This window comes from Danio rerio, chromosome 3 (genome assembly GCF_052040795.2).
Source record: "Danio rerio strain M-AB ecotype USA chromosome 3, GRCz13ab, whole genome shotgun sequence".
NCBI classification, from domain to species: Eukaryota; Metazoa; Chordata; class Actinopteri; order Cypriniformes; family Danionidae; genus Danio; species Danio rerio.
In genome coordinates this window covers 66,947,633-66,967,500 of record NC_141023.1, presented here as the reverse complement: position 1 = coordinate 66,967,500, position 19,868 = coordinate 66,947,633, and the positions used below count along the sequence as shown (strand labels likewise).

Here is a 19,868-nt window from a genome sequence, read left to right as displayed (position 1 = left end):
GCTTGGCTGATTAGAAAACTGCGTTAATGCGCAGTTGAACAGGTGTACCTAATAAAGTGGCCGATGAGTGTATATACAGCATTTAAAAAAATACAGAAATCAGTCAAAGAGCATAACGAAGAACAGATGAATCCACATTAATCCAGCTACAATATTCAACCAGAGAATATGTATACTGTAATCAAAACTGTAGGTTTCTTCGCTCATCTGTGTCCATCTCCATGCATTTCTCCAGCATACATTAGTAGTTGGGTTTAGGTATTGGCTAGGATTAGGGATGTAGAATTCGATCATACTTTATAAGTGCTAATATACAGCTAATGTCTTATTAATAGGCAAGTAATACGCCCTTTTTCACATGTGCATGTTTCTCTGCAGCAGAAGTCGTAATAGTTGGTAAACTCAGAGCGCAGTGAATGTGAGAGTACAACAAATGATTATTCTACAGTCCTATTAGCTGAAATAATGACAGAAAAACTCCAGGATGGTGTTACTAAGACTTTCAGAAAGAGGAAAAACAATAATAACAGCAGCCAGAAGAGAGAATAATGCCCCCATACACACTGCATTGCACACACCTCACATTATTGCGGTCATTTGTTTTCTAATTGGACACAAAGATGATATAATACTATAGTAAGTTTAGCTTTAGTATAATATAAAAGCATCTAAATATTAAAATCAATAAGTGATACTAATGAATATGGTGTTGTGTGTTTGTGAAGGCCCGAGAGCTGCTGTCGGATAACCTGATTGTCTGGCAGGAGAAATGCAGCGACGCCACCAATGTGCCGGACAGTGTGTTGAGCATGATTGAAGGCCTGCGGACACCAGTGTCAAACACACCGCAGCCGTCTCCATCCCTGCAGCGCCACAGCAGGGTGAGGGTGTGTTTGTGCATGTGTTATTATAACCTTTTATTGTACCAGGAAAGACGCGTTGATGGGAGGAAACCCAGTACAGATTTGTAAACAAAGATATGCCAATGCTCGAGCTTACGAATGGACAAAGCAGACCAGCCTACCCTAGTGTACAGCACACGATGAGTTCGAGATTTCAAATGAGTTCTAAATCTGAGTGCAGCATGGTAAACAGTGTGCATGCAGACTCTGAGACGCAGCATGCGTTTAGATAACCTCACCGTAGTCCAATATTGACATGAATGTCGCATCAACCAGCTTCTGTTTAGCATCAAATGAAGGCCTGAAATCACCTTTCATTATTTCACCATTTGCTGAACTTGAGAACTAAAAGAAAGTGTGTGTGTGTGTGTGTTTGTGCGTGTATGCGAGTGTTTCTGCATGCATACATATGTTTGCGAATGTGTGTGTTTGTGCGTGCATGTGTGTTTGTGCATGCATGTGTGCATTTGTGTGTGTGTTTGTGCGTGCATGTGTGTGTTTGTGCGTGCATGTGTGTGTTTGTGCGTGCATGTGTTTTTGTGTGCGTTCATGCATTTGTGTGTGTGTGTTTGTGCGTGCATGTGTGTGTTTGTGCGTGCATGTGTGTGTTTGTGCGTGCATGTGTGCATTTGTGTGTGTGTTTGTGCATGCATGTGTGTGTGTTTGTGTATGCATATGTGTGTGTTCGCGTGCATGCATTTGTGTGTGTGTTTGTGCATGCATATGTGTGTGTTTGTGTGCACGTGCATGCATTTGTGAGTGTGTTTTTGCGTGCATGTGTGTGTTTGTGCATGCGTGTGTTTGTGCGTGCATCTGTGTGTTTGTGCATTTGTGTGTGTGTGCGCATGTGTTTGTTTGTGTGTGTGTGCGTGCATGCATTTGTGAGTGTGTTTTTGCGTGCATGTGTGTGTTTGTGCATGCATGCGTGCGTTTGTGCGTGCATCTGTGTTTGTGCATTTGTGTGTGTGTGTTTGTGTGTGCATGTGTGTGTTTGTGTGCGCGTGCATGCATTTGTGAGTGTGTTTTTGCGTGCATGTGTGTGTTTGTGCATGCGTGTGTTTGTGCGTGCATCTGTGTGTTTGCATTTGTGTGTGTGTGCATGTGTGTGTTTGTGTGTGCGTGCATGCATTTGTGAGTGTGTTTTTGCGTGCATGTGTGTGTTTGTGCACGCATGCGTGTGTTTGTGCGTGCATCTGTGTGTTTGTGCATTTGTGTGTGTGTGTTTGTGTGTGCATGTGTGTGTTTGTGTGCGCGTGCATGCATTTGTGAGTGTGTTTTTGCGTGCATGTGTGTGTTTGTGCATGCGTGTGTTTGTGCGTGCATCTGTGTGTTTGTGCATTTGTGTGTGTGTGCGCATGTGTTTGTTTGTGTGTGTGTGCGTGCATGCATTTGTGAGTGTGTTTTTGCGTGCATGTGTGTGTTTGTGCATGCATGCGTGCGTTTGTGCGTGCATCTGTGTTTGTGCATTTGTGTGTGTGTGTTTGTGTGTGCATGTGTGTGTTTGTGTGCGCGTGCATGCATTTGTGAGTGTGTTTTTGCGTGCATGTGTGTGTTTGTGCATGCGTGTGTTTGTGCGTGCATCTGTGTGTTTGCATTTGTGTGTGTGTGCATGTGTGTGTTTGTGTGTGCGTGCATGCATTTGTGAGTGTGTTTTTGCGTGCATGTGTGTGTTTGTGCACGCATGCGTGTGTTTGTGCGTGCATCTGTGTGTTTGTGCATTTGTGTGTGTGTGTTTGTGTGTGCATGTGTGTGTTTGTGTGCGCGTGCATGCATTTGTGAGTGTGTTTTTGCGTGCATGTGTGTGTTTGTGCATGCGTGTGTTTGTGCGTGCATCTGTGTGTTTGCATTTGTGTGTGTGTGCATGTGTGTGTTTGTGTGTGCGTGCATGCATTTGTGAGTGTGTTTTTGCGTGCATGTGTGTGTTTGTGCACGCATGCGTGCATCTGTGTGTTTGTGCATTTGTGTGTGTGTGTTTGTGTGTGCATGTGTGTGTTTGTGTGCGCGTGCATGCATTTGTGAGTGTGTTTTTGCGTGCATGTGTGTGTGTGCGTGCATGTGTGTGTTTGTGCATGCATCTGTGTGTTTGTGCATTTGTGTGTGTGTGTTTGTGTGTGTTTGTGTGTGTTTGTTTGCGCGTGCATGCAATTGTGAGTGTGTTTTTGCATGCATGTGTCTGTTTGTGCGTGCATCTGTGTGTTTGTGCATGCGTGTGTGCATATGTGTGTGTGTGTTTGTGCGTGCATGTGTGTGTTTGTGTGCGCGTGCATGCATTTGTGTGTGTGTTTGTGCGTGTATGCGTTTGTTTGTCTGTGCATGTGTGTGGCTGTGCATGAATGCATTTGTGGGTGTGTGTTTGCATGCATGTGTGTGTGTGTGTGTGTTTCTGTGTGTGCATTTCTGTGTGTGCGTGTAGCATAGAGCATTTTGTCCATATGATATTTAAACAGTCATACTGCACTGCCATCATGTCTGTATGAGACTCGTATAGATTTGCAGTAGTATTAAGTCAATTAATTAATTGCACAAGTACGAGACTTTTTACACAGCGTAAAAGTCATTCAAATCCACTTTAATGATGTAATTATTTGTGATTTCTGCTGTTCAACAGGCCAACTCTGAGGCCATGATCCCTGCGCCCCCCGCCCCGCCGCAGACCAGTCCACTGGCCAACATGTTCACCCAGCAGTCCTCCAGACCGGACAGTGATAGCGGTAAGCAGGACCAAGCACACCCGTTTACCATGATTTTACACCCTCAGATTTACCACACACAGCAGGGATGCTGATATACTCAATATTAGGCTGCATGATATCGGAAAGGTCTGACATTTATAATATAATTTCAGTAGATGTCTTGAACGGCTCTATTTAGAAAGATTTAATTAATCTAGATTGACTGCGATGATCATGTATTTTTCTACACGGTGCATCTGCATAAAATATAAAAAGTTACAAGCATATATAAATACGACAGAGCCAAAATAAAAGCTTACTAAACAGTGCTTACTGGTTGTGACGCCTGCTGCGCTGTCATTTGTCTTCCGTGTCTGTCTGTGTGTCTGTTTTGCTCCCTCTACAGATGCGCTGTAACATTGCGGGGCATAATCAGGTGGATGGGGAACACCTGAGTCTAAGTGAGCGCTCCTTTATCAGCGTCCTGCCACTGTTTGGGAGTGTGATTCTTCCGGCTAAGGGTTGGGACGGAGACCAGCGGCGTGCGAGTTGGCGGGGCGTTCTTGCTTAATGTTTGATCACAGTGGGCTTAAATAAAACTTTTGTAACGTGATTTTTGGCTTCCCCCTCTTATTTTTTACTTGTTTCGCCACGAGGGCGTAACAATTGGGGGCTCGTCCTTGTGAAGACTATTTTTTGCGTCGATCGGTTTGTTTTGGTTAGATTTTCGTTCGGTAAGTGTTTTATTTTATTATGTTTTGCTTTGATTATTAGCTTATTTTGTTAGGAGGGGGAATGTAGTAGTTGGCAGGCAATTTGTGGTCTCCGTCCTGCCCAAGTGTAATATTTGATTAAGTTCTAATCATAGTCTAATCCGTCAAAAGAAACCTAGCCAAATTGTGCAGAAATAAACTGTCCCCGGGTAGGTGAAGAACGTGTCTTCGGATACGTTATTTTTTTATTTTAGTTTGTTGTTTTTGGCTGGCTCGGGGCTTGGTAGCATTTGTCTCGGGAGCACGGCCGAGGTTTGGGGAATTACTTGTACATTGGTGGTTCTCCCAAACTTGCGGTATATAGTGCATAAATTCCCGGTCTTGGGCCAGTTGAAGATTAGGGTTTACATTAGTGAAGAGTCGGGGAGGTTTTATTTCTGTGTGATTGGTTGCAATAACGGTGATATTATTATTATTATTATTGGATTGGAGTTAATTGGATTTTTTTTTTCCTATGGCGAGTGTTGTGGAAACGTTTGTTCAAACTCCGTCAGAGGACTTATTAGACTTAATGACGAAGGATCAATTATTAGAATTAGCAACTCATTACGAAATTGAGCTCTCCGCACTTCAGAAGAGAACGAAGGAGGGGATAAAGCAGATTTTAAAAGCGTCGCTGTTTGATCTGAATGTGCTGGTGGAAGCACCGGCTCCGATACAACCTGGGTTTGGTGCACTTTCATTCGAGCAGCAGAAGGAGTTGTTGATGTTGCAGCGCGACACTGAGTGTGAAAAGCGGCGTTTAGATTGTGAGAAAGCTAAAATAGAACATAAGATTGAGGAGAGTCGATTGGAGCAGCAGCGCGTGCAGGTCGAGCAGAAACGACTTGATCTTCTAAAAGAGGGTAAGTTCCCTGCTGAAAGTGTTGTAGCCTCCTCTCCTAAATTGGATATTGTTAATAATTTGCGCTTGGTTCCGCCGTTTAATGAGTCTGATGTGGAAACCTTTTTTCTGTTATTTGAGAGGATTGCTGTAGCTTATAAGTGGAGTGACATTGAGCGCACCTTACTCCTTCAGTGCGTTTTGACGGGAAAGGCCCAGCAAGCGTATTCTGCTTTATCAGTTGAGGAGAGTCAAATTTACGAAAATGTGAAGTCATCTGTTTTAAAGATTTATGAGCGTGTGCCGGAAAGTTATCGCCAGCAGTTTCGTTCTTTGGGGCGTGAATCCAATCAAACGCATGTGGAATTTGTGAGAGATCTAACTTTGCGATTTAATCGTTGGCGTATGTCGGCAGAAGTGACCACCTTGGATGATCTGATAAATTTGGTTTTATTGGAGCAATTTAAAAATACGCTTCCAGATATTGTTGTCACTTACATTGCCGAGCGTAATGTTAAGACCGCGTCCCAGGCAGCAGTGCTGGCCGATGAGTGGGAACTCATTCATAAAACTCGTGCAGACGGGTTCAGAAGTGATCGCCTTTCTCCCTGCTTAAGTTCTCCATCCGTTTATTTGAACCAGGCAAGGCGTCCTAAAAGTCCATCAAATAGACACGATTTGACTTGTAACTACTGCTTAGAAGAAGGGCATTGGAAATCAAATTGTCCCGTTCTTAAATCAAAAAGTGCCAAAGCACAGCTAACTAAATCCGCCGGTTTTGTAAAGCCCGCTGCGCTTGTGGGTCCTGTACCGCTGTCCGCTCTGTCAGCTGAAACACCGGCGAATACATCAAGCGTGTTAGACCGCCAGGATATTTTTAATCCGTTTATTTCGGATGGTTTTGTGTCACTTAAAAGTGGTAATAGGATAGCAGTAAAAATTCTCCGAGATACAGGATCATCGGCTTCCTTTATTTTGGAATCTATATTGCCGTTTTCACTGGAGTCTGACACTGGTAAATCGTTGTTAATTCGTGGCATTGGATTAAATACATTATCTGTACCCTTACATAAAGTGACTCTGAATTGTGACTTAGTGCAGGGCGATGTAGAGCTTGGCGTGCGACCTGTTCTGCCCGTTGAAGGCGTGTCACTTATTCTTGGCAATAATCTGGCGGGCGGACGCGTTTGGGTTGGGGAAACGCCACCTTTGATAGTTTCTAACCCGCCTCCCTATTGTGACTGTCTGGATGAGAGTGCTCCGCAAAATCCTGATGTGTTTGTTGCTTGTGCAGTGACTCGATCTGCTAGCCGGGCGCAATCTGAAGTAAAACCTGTAAGTACTGAACATTTTTTTCCGTTAACTGATTACCCACTGGCCGTTTCTAGGGAAGAGCTCTCGAAGGAACAGCAGAGCGATGTAACTTTAAAAGCTCAGTATGAGCAAGTTTATGATGATGTTGATATTCGGAACCGGGCACAGGGTTATTTCATCAGAGATGGGGTATTATTGAGAAAATGGTCTCCACATGCTGGTTTTTGTGTGGGGGATCCTTTTGTCCAGGTGGTGGTGCCCGTTAAATGGCGGCCGGTAGTTTTAAAAACTGCCCATGATGGTCTTGCCGGTCATGCTGGCATTAAAAAGACGTATGACAGAATTCTTCGTTACTTTTACTGGCCACGAATCAAAAAAGATGTCGCCAGTTATGTTAAAACCTGTCATACATGCCAGTTGACTGGTAAGCCTAATCAGCCGTTAAAACCGGCGCCTCTGCAGCCCATTTCTGCCGTATGCCAACCTTTCGAGCATCTCATCATTGACTGTGTTGGGCCACTCCCTCGCTCGAAAGCGGGGAGTGAATATCTGCTAACAGTGATGTGCCAGGTCACTCGTTATCCGGCCGCGTTTCCTTTGCGTTCTATTAACACTAAGGCTATTGTTAAAGCTCTCACTCAATTTATTTCTATTTTTGGCTTACCTAAAGTTATTCAGTCCGATCAGGGAAGTAATTTTACTTCAAACTTGTTTGCCGAAGTACTTCGTCATTTGGGGATTAAGCACAATTTGTCCACTGCGTATCATGCGCAAAGTCAAGGTGCGCTAGAGCGCTTCCATTCCACCTTAAAATCCTTGCTCCGGGCTTATTGCGTTGAGATGGACAGAGATTGGGAGGAGGGCCTCCCGTGGCTGATGCTGTCAGCCCGGGAAGTTACTCAACAAAGTCTTGGCTATAGCCCGAATGAACTCGTTTTTGCTCATAAAGTTCGGGGGGTACTGGCTGTTTTGCACGATCAGTGGACCGATTTAGATCCGCCAGAAAAATTGTCGGATTATGTTTTGGGTTTTCGTCGACGGCTTTCGTTGGCATGGGAACTAGCTAAAAAGCAGTTGGGTAGTTCCCAGAAAAAGATGAAGCGCCTGTTTGACCGTCGCACTGAACGCCGACAGTTTAGCGTGGGAGACCAGGTTGTTGCGCTCCTCCCGGTGTTGGGATCGCCCTTTCAAGCCAAGTACACTGGGCCATATAAGGTGACGCACATTGGCAGTAATGACAATTACACTATTTTAACACCAGATCGTAAAAAGAAAACACAAGTTTGTCACGTTAATATTTTAAAGCCATATTTTAATCGAGACTGTGTCACACCAATGCAGGTAAATCCTGTAGCGCTGGTTGATAGTTTTCCTGAGCACTATGCGCATCATGTGATGGATATGCAGGCGGATGAATTGAAAACACCCGATGATTGCGTGTTGCAGGGTAGGTTAAAGAATTCTGAGACTTTTAAAAAGTTGTTATTCGATTTTAAACATCTAGATGCTACTCAACAACAAGAATTAATTCAGTTGTTATCGGAGTTTCCACAGTTATTTTCCGATGTACCGACACAGACGAGTGTTTTGACGCATGATATAGATGTGGGGGAAGCCACGCCTATCCGCCAGCGCTTTTATCGTGTTCCCCTGAATAAACGTGATGTATTGAGAGCAGAAGTTCAGTATTTGCTCGACAATAAACTGGCTGAACCCTCTTCCTCTTGCTGGTCATCTCCGTGTCTTTTAGTTCGGAAGTCCGACGATAGTTTCCGTTTTTGTACGGACTATAGAAAATTAAATTCAGTAACAAAACCAGACTCCTTTCCTCTACCGAGGATGGAGGATTGTATTGATCAGGTCGGTGCTGCAAAATTTGTGACTAAATTGGATTTACTTAAGGGCTATTGGCAGGTCTACTTAAGTGAGCGTGCGAGGGAATTATCGTCGTTTATAACACCTGATGGGTTATTCTCCTACCGGGTTATGAGCTTCGGGCTGCGAAACGCGCCCGCAACGTTTCAGAGATTAATGAACAAAATAGTCGCGGGATTAGAAGGGGTTACCATTTATTTGGACGATACGATTGTTGTGAGTGATAGCTGGCCGGAGCATCTTTGTCGTTTGCGCCGCCTTCTCGATCGCCTCTCGCAGGCCAACCTTACCATCAATCTCGCTAAATGCGAATTTGCAGGGGCGACGGTGACGTACCTGGGCAAGGTAGTGGGACAAGGACAGGTGCGTCCAGTGAGGGCGAAGGTGCAGGCGATAGATGAATATCCGGTGCCTGTCACTAAGAAAGAATTAATGCGCTTTTTGGGACTTGTAGGGTTTTACCGCTGTTTTTGTAGAAACTTTTCCACAGTGGTTGCCCCTTTAACTGATCTGCTTAAGTCCAAAGCTTTATTTGTGTGGTCCGAGTCTTGTCAAACTGCGTTTGATGCAGTGAAGGCGTTGCTTACGTCAGCACCAGTCCTGATGGCTCCCCGGCTAGGAGAACCATTTAAGATTATGGTGGATGCCAGTAAAGAGGGAGCGGGTGCAGTGTTGGTTCAAGAGGATGATGTGGGCATCGAGCGTCCGGTTTGTTTTTTCTCACGAAAATTCAATAGTTATCAACGGAATTATTCTACCATCGAAAAAGAAGCGCTCGCATTAATTTGGGCTCTCCAACACTTTGAGGTGTATGTGGGAGGAGATAGTTCACCTTTAACGATTTATAGCGATCATAATCCTCTTACCTTTTTGCACTCGCTTAAAAATCCTAACCAACGGCTTATGCGCTGGTGCTTGTTTCTCCAACCTTTTCATTTGGACATTCGGCACTTAAAAGGCTCTGAGAATGTAGTGGCCGACGCCCTGTCTAGGGCCCCCTTGTAAATATGGGTTTGTATTCACTTTCTTTTTATTATGTACATGTTTATGGTTTATTGTATGGAAACGTTGTTTCCTGTTTATGGGGGAGGGTGTGACGCCTGCTGCGCTGTCATTTGTCTTCCGTGTCTGTCTGTGTGTCTGTTTTGCTCCCTCTACAGATGCGCTGTAACATTGCGGGGCATAATCAGGTGGATGGGGAACACCTGAGTCTAAGTGAGCGCTCCTTTATCAGCGTCCTGCCACTGTTTGGGAGTGTGATTCTTCCGGCTAAGGGTTGGGACGGAGACCAGCGGCGTGCGAGTTGGCGGGGCGTTCTTGCTTAATGTTTGATCACAGTGGGCTTAAATAAAACTTTTGTAACGTGATTTTTGGCTTCCCCCTCTTATTTTTTACTTGTTTCGCCACGAGGGCGTAACACTGGTTTTCCGTTGAGTCTAACAGTAATCACATGCCAAAATTGAACAATCAAGAGTTAAATAACATGGTCACTATTGTAAAATACAGAACAAATGGTGCATTTTAGGACTTTTGGGTCCCATTGACTGAAATTTCTAAGGGCCCTCAAATCACTAAATCCGCCCCTGAGTACAGTGATGATCAAAACAACCTCCTCTAGGTACAATACATTGCTTTGGGGAACAGATTTCTCCATGAGGTGACAGAAGAAACGGCGCCAGATCTTGTGTTGACTTTTAAAATAAGTCTGCTTCGTTCCAAGTGCAGAGTAGATGTCAGTGCTTCAAGCTGTAGGTGACTTCATTCATTCATTTTCCTACAGAGTAGTCCCTTATTTATTCACAGCGGAATGAACCGCCAACTATTCTAGCATATGTTTCGCACAGCGGTTGTCCTTCCAGCTGCAACCCAATACTGGGAAACACCCATTCACACACACTACGGCCAGTGTAGTTAATCAGTTCGCCTATAGCGCATGTGTTTGGACTGAGGGGGAAACCGGAGCAGCCGGAGGAAACCCACACTAACATGGAGAGAACATGCAAACTCCACACAGAAACACCAACTGGCCCTGTTGGGACTGGAACCAGCGACCTTCTTGCTGTGAGGTCACCACTGAGCCACCGTGACGCCCCCACAGTTGACTTTTATTCATTTGTTTTCTGACTGTCTGTGTGTATGTGTGTTCCCCGTCAGACTACCTGAATGAGGACAGTGGGTTGTCCCGCTCGGTGTCGATGGCCACTGGACTCAACCACATAGACAAAAGGCCCAAAGTGCGCACCATCTTCCCTCACAAGTCTGGAAACAACAGCACACTGCTGAGCTTCGAGGAGGGAGACATCATTACACTGCTGATCCCTGACGAGAGAGACGGCTGGCTGTACGGAGAGCTGAACAACACCAGACAGTGAGTGCGCACGCACACACACACACACACACACACACACGTTTACAAATGACAAAATACTCTAGTGACTGTAATTGAGAAGTACTTATACTTTCAGGTGTGTGTGTGTGTGTGTGTGTGTGTGTAGTATAATACAGTCGGCCCCTGTGTCTCTCTGTGTGTGTGCCTTTGTATGTGTGTGTGTGTTTACGAATGCTGTTCAGTCTAGTGAGTCGTCCTCAGGTAAGTGTGTGTGTGTGTGTGTCCTCATCTGTCCAGCAGCTGTGGTAATAGTGACGGTGCTCTCTGTGTTGTCAGTCAGTGTTGGCGAGAGCAGACGAGCCGCTAATCTCAGATGCAGAGCAGCGATCTGAACGCTCTGCCAGAAGCTGATGTTGTTGGTTGGAGCGTGCGCGCTAGCAGATGGCCAAACAGAGTGTGTGTGTGTGCATACTCGATATTACTGCCACAGCACTCCAAGAAGTCAGAGTTGGAAGTTTCTGGATGAAAGCAGAGCAGTTCCAGCCCTGAAAACCCGGAAACAGATCCCACATCGCGCACTGTACACTGTGTAGGTGTGCACTTACTGTGTGTTCACACCAGAGCGTCAAAGTAGCCGGTAGTCATTCATTTTCAATGGGAGCCGGTGGTGAGGAGTGGCTGGTGTGGGCGTCGAGGAGAGTTGAAAACAAGTCAGCTTTATGGTAATGAGCTATGACACGGTTCGACAGCAACCAATCAGAATGTAGAAGTCCACCGCTATAGAGGAGTCCAGGCAGCGCAGTCCTGTTGGCATTGACCACAGTTGTTGCCAATGGTTTTAATATTGCAGTCGTCGAATTCACAGTTATTTCTGAGGTTTTCTTGTAAGGACATGCATTAAAACGCTACTGGTGAGTTGCTGATGTGCATTAATGTTATACAGTAAATATTCTGCTAACTATAACGACATTACAAAACAGTATTGCTGCTTCAGAACATTTCAGGTACTATATATGAACATATATGGCCTGTTTCCACTGAGTGGTACGGTTTGGTATGGGTCACCTTTATCAGGCTTGTGTATCCACTGCCTGGTGTGCGTGGTGTTCGACAGAAAGTGTAAGTCACTGTCATTCTCACTCGAGAAAATGTCTACAGTAAAGCTGTACGGGACGCTCACATATCATATGAGAAGCACTTCCCACAACACGGATGCTTTACACACATAAATACTTGTGTATAAATGTTCCTTATGTAACACTGCCCTTGTATGGCTCCTATTATATATGTTGACTAGTGTATTTTTATAATGGAGACCAGCGCTAACTATTAGAATTCTTTTTGGACCAGAATTTAAAGGTAAGATTCGACTCACTGGAGCAAAAGAACAATACTTATAGCGATAACAGTGTAATCTAATTTTAAGATTAATAAATGAATCATGTAAATTCACAACAAATAAACTGATGCAAATTATGTTGTTTTGTTTTGCTTAATGCACTTTTGAGATTTAAAAGAAAGAAAACAAAAAAACCCAATATAAAACAGTATAATACAATAGAGAATGTGAATAGTAAATTCAACAACAAACTGCTATTAAAATAAATGCAAAGTTCCAAACAATCCCTAAATTGTAATTTCAGATTGCAAAAGCAAAGACTTTGTTAAAAGTAAAGATGAACTTTCAATATAAAGTCTCTGTTTGAAGTCAAAGTGTCCAGTTAAATGTCTCCTTTCAACAATTTGGACGAAAAAAAAAAAAAACAGTCCAAGGAAAAAATATTTAGATTGTTCCCATGAAAAATATCCTTGTAGAAAACACGAGGAGAGGAAAAAAAAACAACTCTCTTAACAAATTAGTTTGGTCCTACCAGATCGGCAGATTTCACTCTCTTTTACCCAGTTCAGGCACGTATCAGTGGGATGGCTCGCCAGTCCAGACCAGAATATGAATATTCAGCCAGGACGATCTCAGGATGACCGTTCTCAACCAAGCACAACACCGGCAGTAGTGAGGAGGACAAAAAAAACCTGGCCAAAGACAGTAATTAGTGAAGGATAAAGTTGAATCAAGTCTATTTTGTCAGTTTTCTTTTGATGTACTATCTCTCAACTGATTGTTAGATCACTAGCTCTCGTTAGCTCTCCAGCTCTCCTGTGCTCGTTAACTCTCTAGTTCGCTCTGCTTGTTAACTCAATATCTCTCTAGTTCTCGGTTGTTTGTTAGCACTATATCTCTCTAGCTCTCGTTTGCTTGTTGGCACTATCTGCTTGTGCTTTTCGTCCGCATGTGCGGGGGCGGAGCTAACTGCTCACTTCTCTAATCAAGATCAGGTACGAAAATATTTGTTAATACCTTTAATTACACAGCAATCTTTCTGCTTTTTATTCACCCATTATTAAAGTATTAATAATAAAATAATATAAATAAATAATAATAATAATAATAATACTTTCTAAAATGATTATTAGTGACCTAGATTAAGGATCTGGGTTACACTTACCAAGCTTTCTATGAACATGATTTGATTATAACTGCAGATCAATGATCAATATAGCCTGCTGTAACTGATTATATAAAGTAAATGAAGATATATAAACACACAGACTCTGATATGTTACCAATTACAGGAACGCTACACACAGCAGACATTTAGTCCTTATTTGGGTTCACAAACAACACACAGTCAGAGCAAACCTCTCATCTGCGTCTGTAATCTTCAGCAGCACATGTAGCCTCTGTTAGAGAGTAACTCCGTCATTCCCGGTTCAGAATAGTCCAGAAGGCGATGGTGATCGTTATACATGGCAGTGTGTTCATCTTTTAGGTTGCTGAAAGAATCATTTCCTCCTTTGTTTTGTTGGGCTTCACTTTTGATTTTCAAGCTTCACTCTCGCATTTGGCTGTTTCTGAAACAATCGTTTGTCTGAAGCACTTCAATAATTACGCGCCAACATTAATATGAGCTCAAGAAGTTCGTTAATTCAAATATAGATGCGCAGCGAGCGTATGCGATCACTCTCGAGAAAGCAAAACAACTCTGGGGCACAGGGTAGATTCCGCTCTTCTTCTTGGCTTTGTGGCTGTTCAAGATGACGACAAGGTTTGTTTGTTCCCTTTATTAATCCTGGGTCGCCACAGCGGAATGAACCGCCAACTTATCCAGCAAGTTTTTTACGCAGCGGATACCCTTCCAGCTACAACCCATCTCTGGGAATGGCTTGTTATCATGTGTCTATATTATTACGGTGTAATGTCTCGGCTGTGTATTTAAAAATACAGCTTCCTTTGTTTTCAGTTTTCTGCTTGTGCACGAACAAGAGACACTTCTCTGTAAACCAATAGCGTTCAGCTACTGTCTAGCTCTACTTTTGGTACCCTTTTATTGTGCTAGGTACCCTCTGAAAGGGTACCCAAAAAGTTGTACTGTACGGTTCGCTTTTAGGTACTTCTGACTGTGGAAATGGCCAAACTAGCGTACCAAACAGTACCGTACCACTCAGTGTAAACGGGCCAAAATTAGATTAGTGGTGCAAGGCCACAGCACACGGATCTTCCATAGTTAAATGAACTTGATAAAAAGCGTGCAACATTTCCACGCTAGAAAGCACGCTTTTTATGAGGGAATGCAACTAATTTGCTGATCAACAGCCCCTTAAAAAACGAGATCAGTGTAGCGAATGTTGACGCTCTCGCCGCTTTGTGAATGCAGAGTAACCCACTCAACAGCATAGTATATTTATATTTATTGTCGTCCTAATTGGAACGCTAACATTAGCCCCTTTCACAAATACAGTCTGTATGTGTGAATAGGCCCTTTTTGAAAATATTGGTAAATTCGTTACGGCTATTTTCCAGAAAGAGACGTTTTAACATAACCGGTAATTTAAATTCTGGTAACCGGAATGCTGCGCTGTGTGAACGCCGAAAGATCGCATGCACGTCTATGGAGATGTCTGCTTTAGCCAATCAGAACTCTCAGACGCATTCATGTCCACACTGTTTATGAAAATAAAAGCCTTTGAATGTTTTTCCAGACACATTTAGCTGCCAGATGTTAGTCAGATAACGTTTTTTCTTAATGCCAATTGTGTAGTAATTACCGATAAGATGCTTATGATAAGCCGTTGTTTGTTTACCTTTAAGCTCCGCTTCCTTCAGTTGCTTGACGCGTCGCGTGTGCCCGTGAAGCAGCTGATGAGTGCCCGCACACACACACACACATATCGTGTTCATCTCGACATGCGAAAGTGTTTCTCTATATGTTTTCATCAAAGTTGTTCACGATACTGATCCATCCACAGAGCTTGTGGCGTAATCAAATGTTTAGAAATACAAGTGCAGCCGTTTAGAGCTCATTTCTGGTCAGTGATGTCAGAATTTACCGGTATTTTGGAATGGATGTGTGAGCGGTCTTTACCGGAGAAATTCTGTAACGTCCTCGTCTGTGTGAACAGTGCTTTTTTTAAATTTACCGTTAAAGTTGTTCCGGAAATTTACCGGTGTCACTGTGTGAAAGGGGCTATTGTTTTCCCTGATGATGTTTGATAGTTGCCAAATCAGTTAAATAAATAACCAAACTACCAAATGGTAGCTGCCGTCAGTATAACCGCATTCGCTATCGGGAGGTGGCATTATTTATTAATTTGCTTACACAATCCAAATTAAAGTAATTCAATGTCAGTGTCCGTTAGCTCCGCCCCTTCGCTTTTAGCCCCACCCTTTCCACTACATGAGCAAAGCCGCAGCCGTTGACTGCGTGAAGTGTTCAACATTACCACTTATTTTTAACTTAACACTTATTTCTAACGAGTACATACCAACATCACCTGCAGTAAAGACAGCGACACAAAGCAATGCACTCCATTTAATGTCCCTTTTTCTTGGTTTAAGCAGAAACAGGTTGGTAACTTTACAGGTTGGTCTGTAAGTTTTTTTTATTTTATTTATTTATTTATTAATAAATATATTAATAATAATAAATATATATAAATATAATAAATATAAATAAAATAAATAAATATAATAAATATATAATAATAATAATAAATAATAATAAATAATAAATTAATAAATAATTTTTTTAATTATTTATTTTTTTAAGATGTTAGATGTGTGGAGTGAAAGCGGACAGCGCGTGGTGTCATGTGAAAAGGGTCTATTGTTCACCTAAAGAACAGCAATGTGTGCTAGCAAGCTAAACATTGTACATTTAGATCTCATTAGGATTTTAAACTTGTCTGAGCAGTGAATGACATCGTGAATGAAGTCAGACTTGTCGCCTAGCAACCCGCTAATATGTGCCAAAACTACACGCAAGCTTGATTTTAAAGCACTACGATGACCCGTTCAGACGGACTGAGTGCTTCTATTTAAAGAAGTCTCCAGACTGATTGACGGCTGTTATTAATAATACATCTGCCAGGTCAATTAAAATGTTCTTAAATGCCAAGCGGGAAATGGGCTTAAGATGACTAGTGGAAACTTTCCAGCCGGAGTGTGCAGATCTCACTGTATTACAGCTCTTTTAACAGATCTACACTTTAAAGACAATCACCAATTCTGTATGTGCAGTGTGAACATGACAGCAGAGGTGGAAACATATATGCAAAGGAGGATTTGGCTGAGTTGTCTTGGATGAGACACACACACACAAACACACTTTTTTCGGGAAAGTTAGGATGATTGTAAGGGCTATTGTAGGAGCCCACGCCGTTTTGGGGCTCCCAAAGTTACTATTAGGGTAACAAAGTTACTATTATACCCCCAGAGTTACTATTAGGGTTACAGAGTTACTATTAGGGTTACAGAGTTACTATTAGGGTTACAGAGTTACTATTACACCCCCAGAGTTACTATTAGGGTTACAGAGTTACTATTAGGGTTAAAGAGTTACTATTACACCCCCAGAGTTACTATTAGGGTTACAGAGTTACTATTAGGGTTAAAGAGTTACTATTACACCCCCAGAGTTACTATTAGGGTTACAGAGTTACTATTAGGGTTACACAGTTACTATTACACCCCCAGAGTTACTATTAGGGTAACAAAGTTACTATTACACCCCCAGAGTTACTATTAGGGTTACACAGTTACTATTAGGGTAACAAAGTTACTATTACACCCCCAGAGTTACTATTAGGGTTACAGAGTTACTATTAGGGTTACACAGTTACTATTAGGGTAACAAAGTTACTATTACACCCCCAGAGTTACTATTAGGGTTACAGAGTTACTATTATACCCCCAGAGTTACTATTAGGGTAACAAAGTTACTATTACACCCCCAGAGTTACTATTAGGGTTACACAGTTACTATTAGGGTAACAAAGTTACTATTACACCCCCAGAGTTACTATTAGGGTTACAGAGTTACTATTACACCCCCAGAGTTACTATTAGGGTTACAGAGTTACTATTAGGGTTACACAGTTACTATTAGGGTAACAAAGTTACTATTACACCCCCAGAGTTACTATTAGGGTTACAGAGTTACTATTATACCCCCAGAGTTACTATTAGGGTAACAAAGTTACTATTACACCCCCAGAGTTACTATTAGGGTTACACAGTTACTATTAGGGTAACAAAGTTACTATTACACCCCCAGAGTTACTATTAGGGTTACAGAGTTACTATTACACCCCCAGAGTTACTATTAGGGTTACACAGTTACTATTAGGGTAACAAAGTTACTATTACACCCCCAGAGTTACTATTTGGGTTACAGAGTTACTATCATACACCCAGAGTTACTATTAGGGTTACAGAGTTACTATTAGGGTAACAAAGTTACTATTACACCCCCAGAGTTACTATTAGGGTTACAGAGTTACTATCATACACCCAGAGTTACTATTAGGGTTACACAGTTACTATTAGGGTAACAAAGTTACTATTACACCCCCAGAGTGGCTACAGAGTTACTATTATAATTAACCATCGTTTATAATTGTTGCGTGGGTGTTGAGATCCCGATCTTTTAATGGTTAATCATGTAGCTTACACTGAATGCATTAATGCAGGCTAATCAAGCAGTGACAGAAAACACCTTTAATAACCTAAGAAACCCACCACATCCCCAATAACCCACCACAACTTCTTCTACCATCATTATATTTTCCAGGAAAGCCGAAATGCTTTTATACATGTGACTTGTATGACGCATAGGCAAGCTCTCTGCGATTGTTACTAATATAGGATTAATCTACAAGTAAAAAATGTCTTAATACGCAATTCACGCGTGCTCCAAACCATGAGTTGTGATCCGTATGAATCACGGGTCCATAATGATTCAATACACCCCTAATAGTTTTAGTAACTAGTTTCTAAAAACATGTTTTTTGTCTTTGCTTAAATTCTGAGTATTCAGAGTGTGTAGTGAAGTTTCAGCTCAAAATACCCCACAAATAATGTTTTATACCTCTCTGAAACTGACCCTTTCAGCCTTTCATCCTAATTGTGGTGTTTTTTTGACTGTCGCTTTAAATGCAAATGAGATTGTGGTCTATTCAGAAGAGGGAGGAGCTATAAATGCCTGTGTCAGCATAGTGGCAGATTCAAAAACAAGACAATGAGGGAGAGAGTGTCGATAGTGGGCGGGGCTTTCCCCCTTTGATGACATCATACAAGGGGAGAATGTCAATCAAAGTGTTTCTGCAGACTGCTTTCATCAAGGCTGATTATAAAAACGTAGAACTAGTTGACTTTTACTATTAGTAGCTGGTTATTTTTACACACTGTTGTATTGACAATCGGTTTTATCAAATATTAAAATCATAATTTTGGTATTGATATTATTATTTGGTAAATCAAATTATCACTACATTAATTGGAGTCCCCGCCTGAGGCTAAAATATCAATATTAATACTAAAGTATTGATTTTAATATTTGATCAATCCTATTATCACTACACTGCTGCCATAAAACTGTGCTTAAACCCCTTATAACAGTGATTTTTGCATCATAGGTGCCCTTTAAAAGCTGTATCCACTGAAATACAGTCATATCTGTGTTTTAATGATATATCTGAGATGCTTGTGCTGTATTTCTCTCCACACCCCTGGTTAACTGCGCTGATCAGAGGGTAAAGTAATGCTGCTATCTCTATAAGTCCACATTATAAAGATGGTATTTGTCTGTCTTCATGCCTTTCAGGGGTGGAGATGACTCCGGTAGCTGTGCTTTACATCAATATTCACATTCGCTCATATTATAAGAACATAAAGTCCTGACAAACACAGCCACACCAAGACAAACGCTGCCATTGTGTGTGCAGTAATGACGGGCCGAGTGTGTAGATCACGTCCACTTCTGGGGCCTTATGAAAACACTTATGTTTTTGATTGATTGATTGATTGATTGATTTAGTGATTTATTTAGTTATTTATTTATTTATTTCAATAATCCGAGTTGTGGTTTGTGCATGCGTTAATTTGTGTGTGTCAGTTTTAATCCAGGATTGCTGAGCTTATTTTAAAGCTACAGAGTTTGAACATATATATATATAATAATAATAACAATAATAATAATTTGTATTAATTAATAATAATGACTTGTGATTTGTGTGTTTGTGCTGTGTGTGTGTGTGTGTATGTGTGTATGTGCGCGTGTGTGTGTGCAATTGAGTTTGTGTGTGAGCGTGTGTAGATAGATGTGTGTGTGCATATATGTGCGTATATGTGTTTGTGTGCATGCATGTGTGCGTAAATGTTCATGCGTGTGTGTCCGTGTTTGTGTGCATGCGTATATATGAAGGTGTGTGCGTGTGTGTATATGTGCAGGATGTGTTTGAGTGTGTATGTGCATGTCCATGTGTGTGTCTGTGTGCCTGAGTGTGCGTGTGTGTGTGTGCGCGTGTGTGTGTGTGCAATTGAGTTTGTGTGTGAGCGTGTGTAGATAGATGTGTGTGTGCATACATGTGCGTATATGTGTTTGTGTGCATGCATGTGTGCGTAAATGTTCATGCGTGTGTGTCCGTGTTTGTGTGCATGCGTATATATGAAGGTGTGTGCATGTGTGTATATGTGCAGGTGTGTTTGAGTGTGTATGTGCATGTCCATGTGTGTGTCTCTGTGCCTGAGTGTGCGTGTGTGTGTATGTGCGCGTGTGTGTGTGCAATTGAGTTTGTGTGTGAGCGTGTGTAGATAGATGTGTGTGTGCATATATGTGCGTATAT

General features: G+C 42.2%; 1 protein-coding gene across 5 annotated transcripts in view; it reads left to right on the top strand.

The window, feature by feature from the left end:
- The window catches only part of baiap2l1b (BAR/IMD domain containing adaptor protein 2 like 1b), a 109,810-nt gene that overhangs the window by 68,549 nt on the left and 21,393 nt on the right, over positions 1-19,868 (top strand). The window contains exons 8-10 of one of the 5 annotated variants that reach the window (XR_015479825.1): positions 726-1,683; positions 2,431-3,613; positions 10,514-10,727. Coding sequence is in view for 2 of the 5 variants with exons in the window: in XM_087242682.1 (XP_087098808.1) it covers positions 726-887; positions 3,511-3,613; positions 10,514-10,727 (479 nt within the window). In the remaining 3 variants the exon portion in view is untranslated. 5 annotated transcript variants of the gene reach the window in all.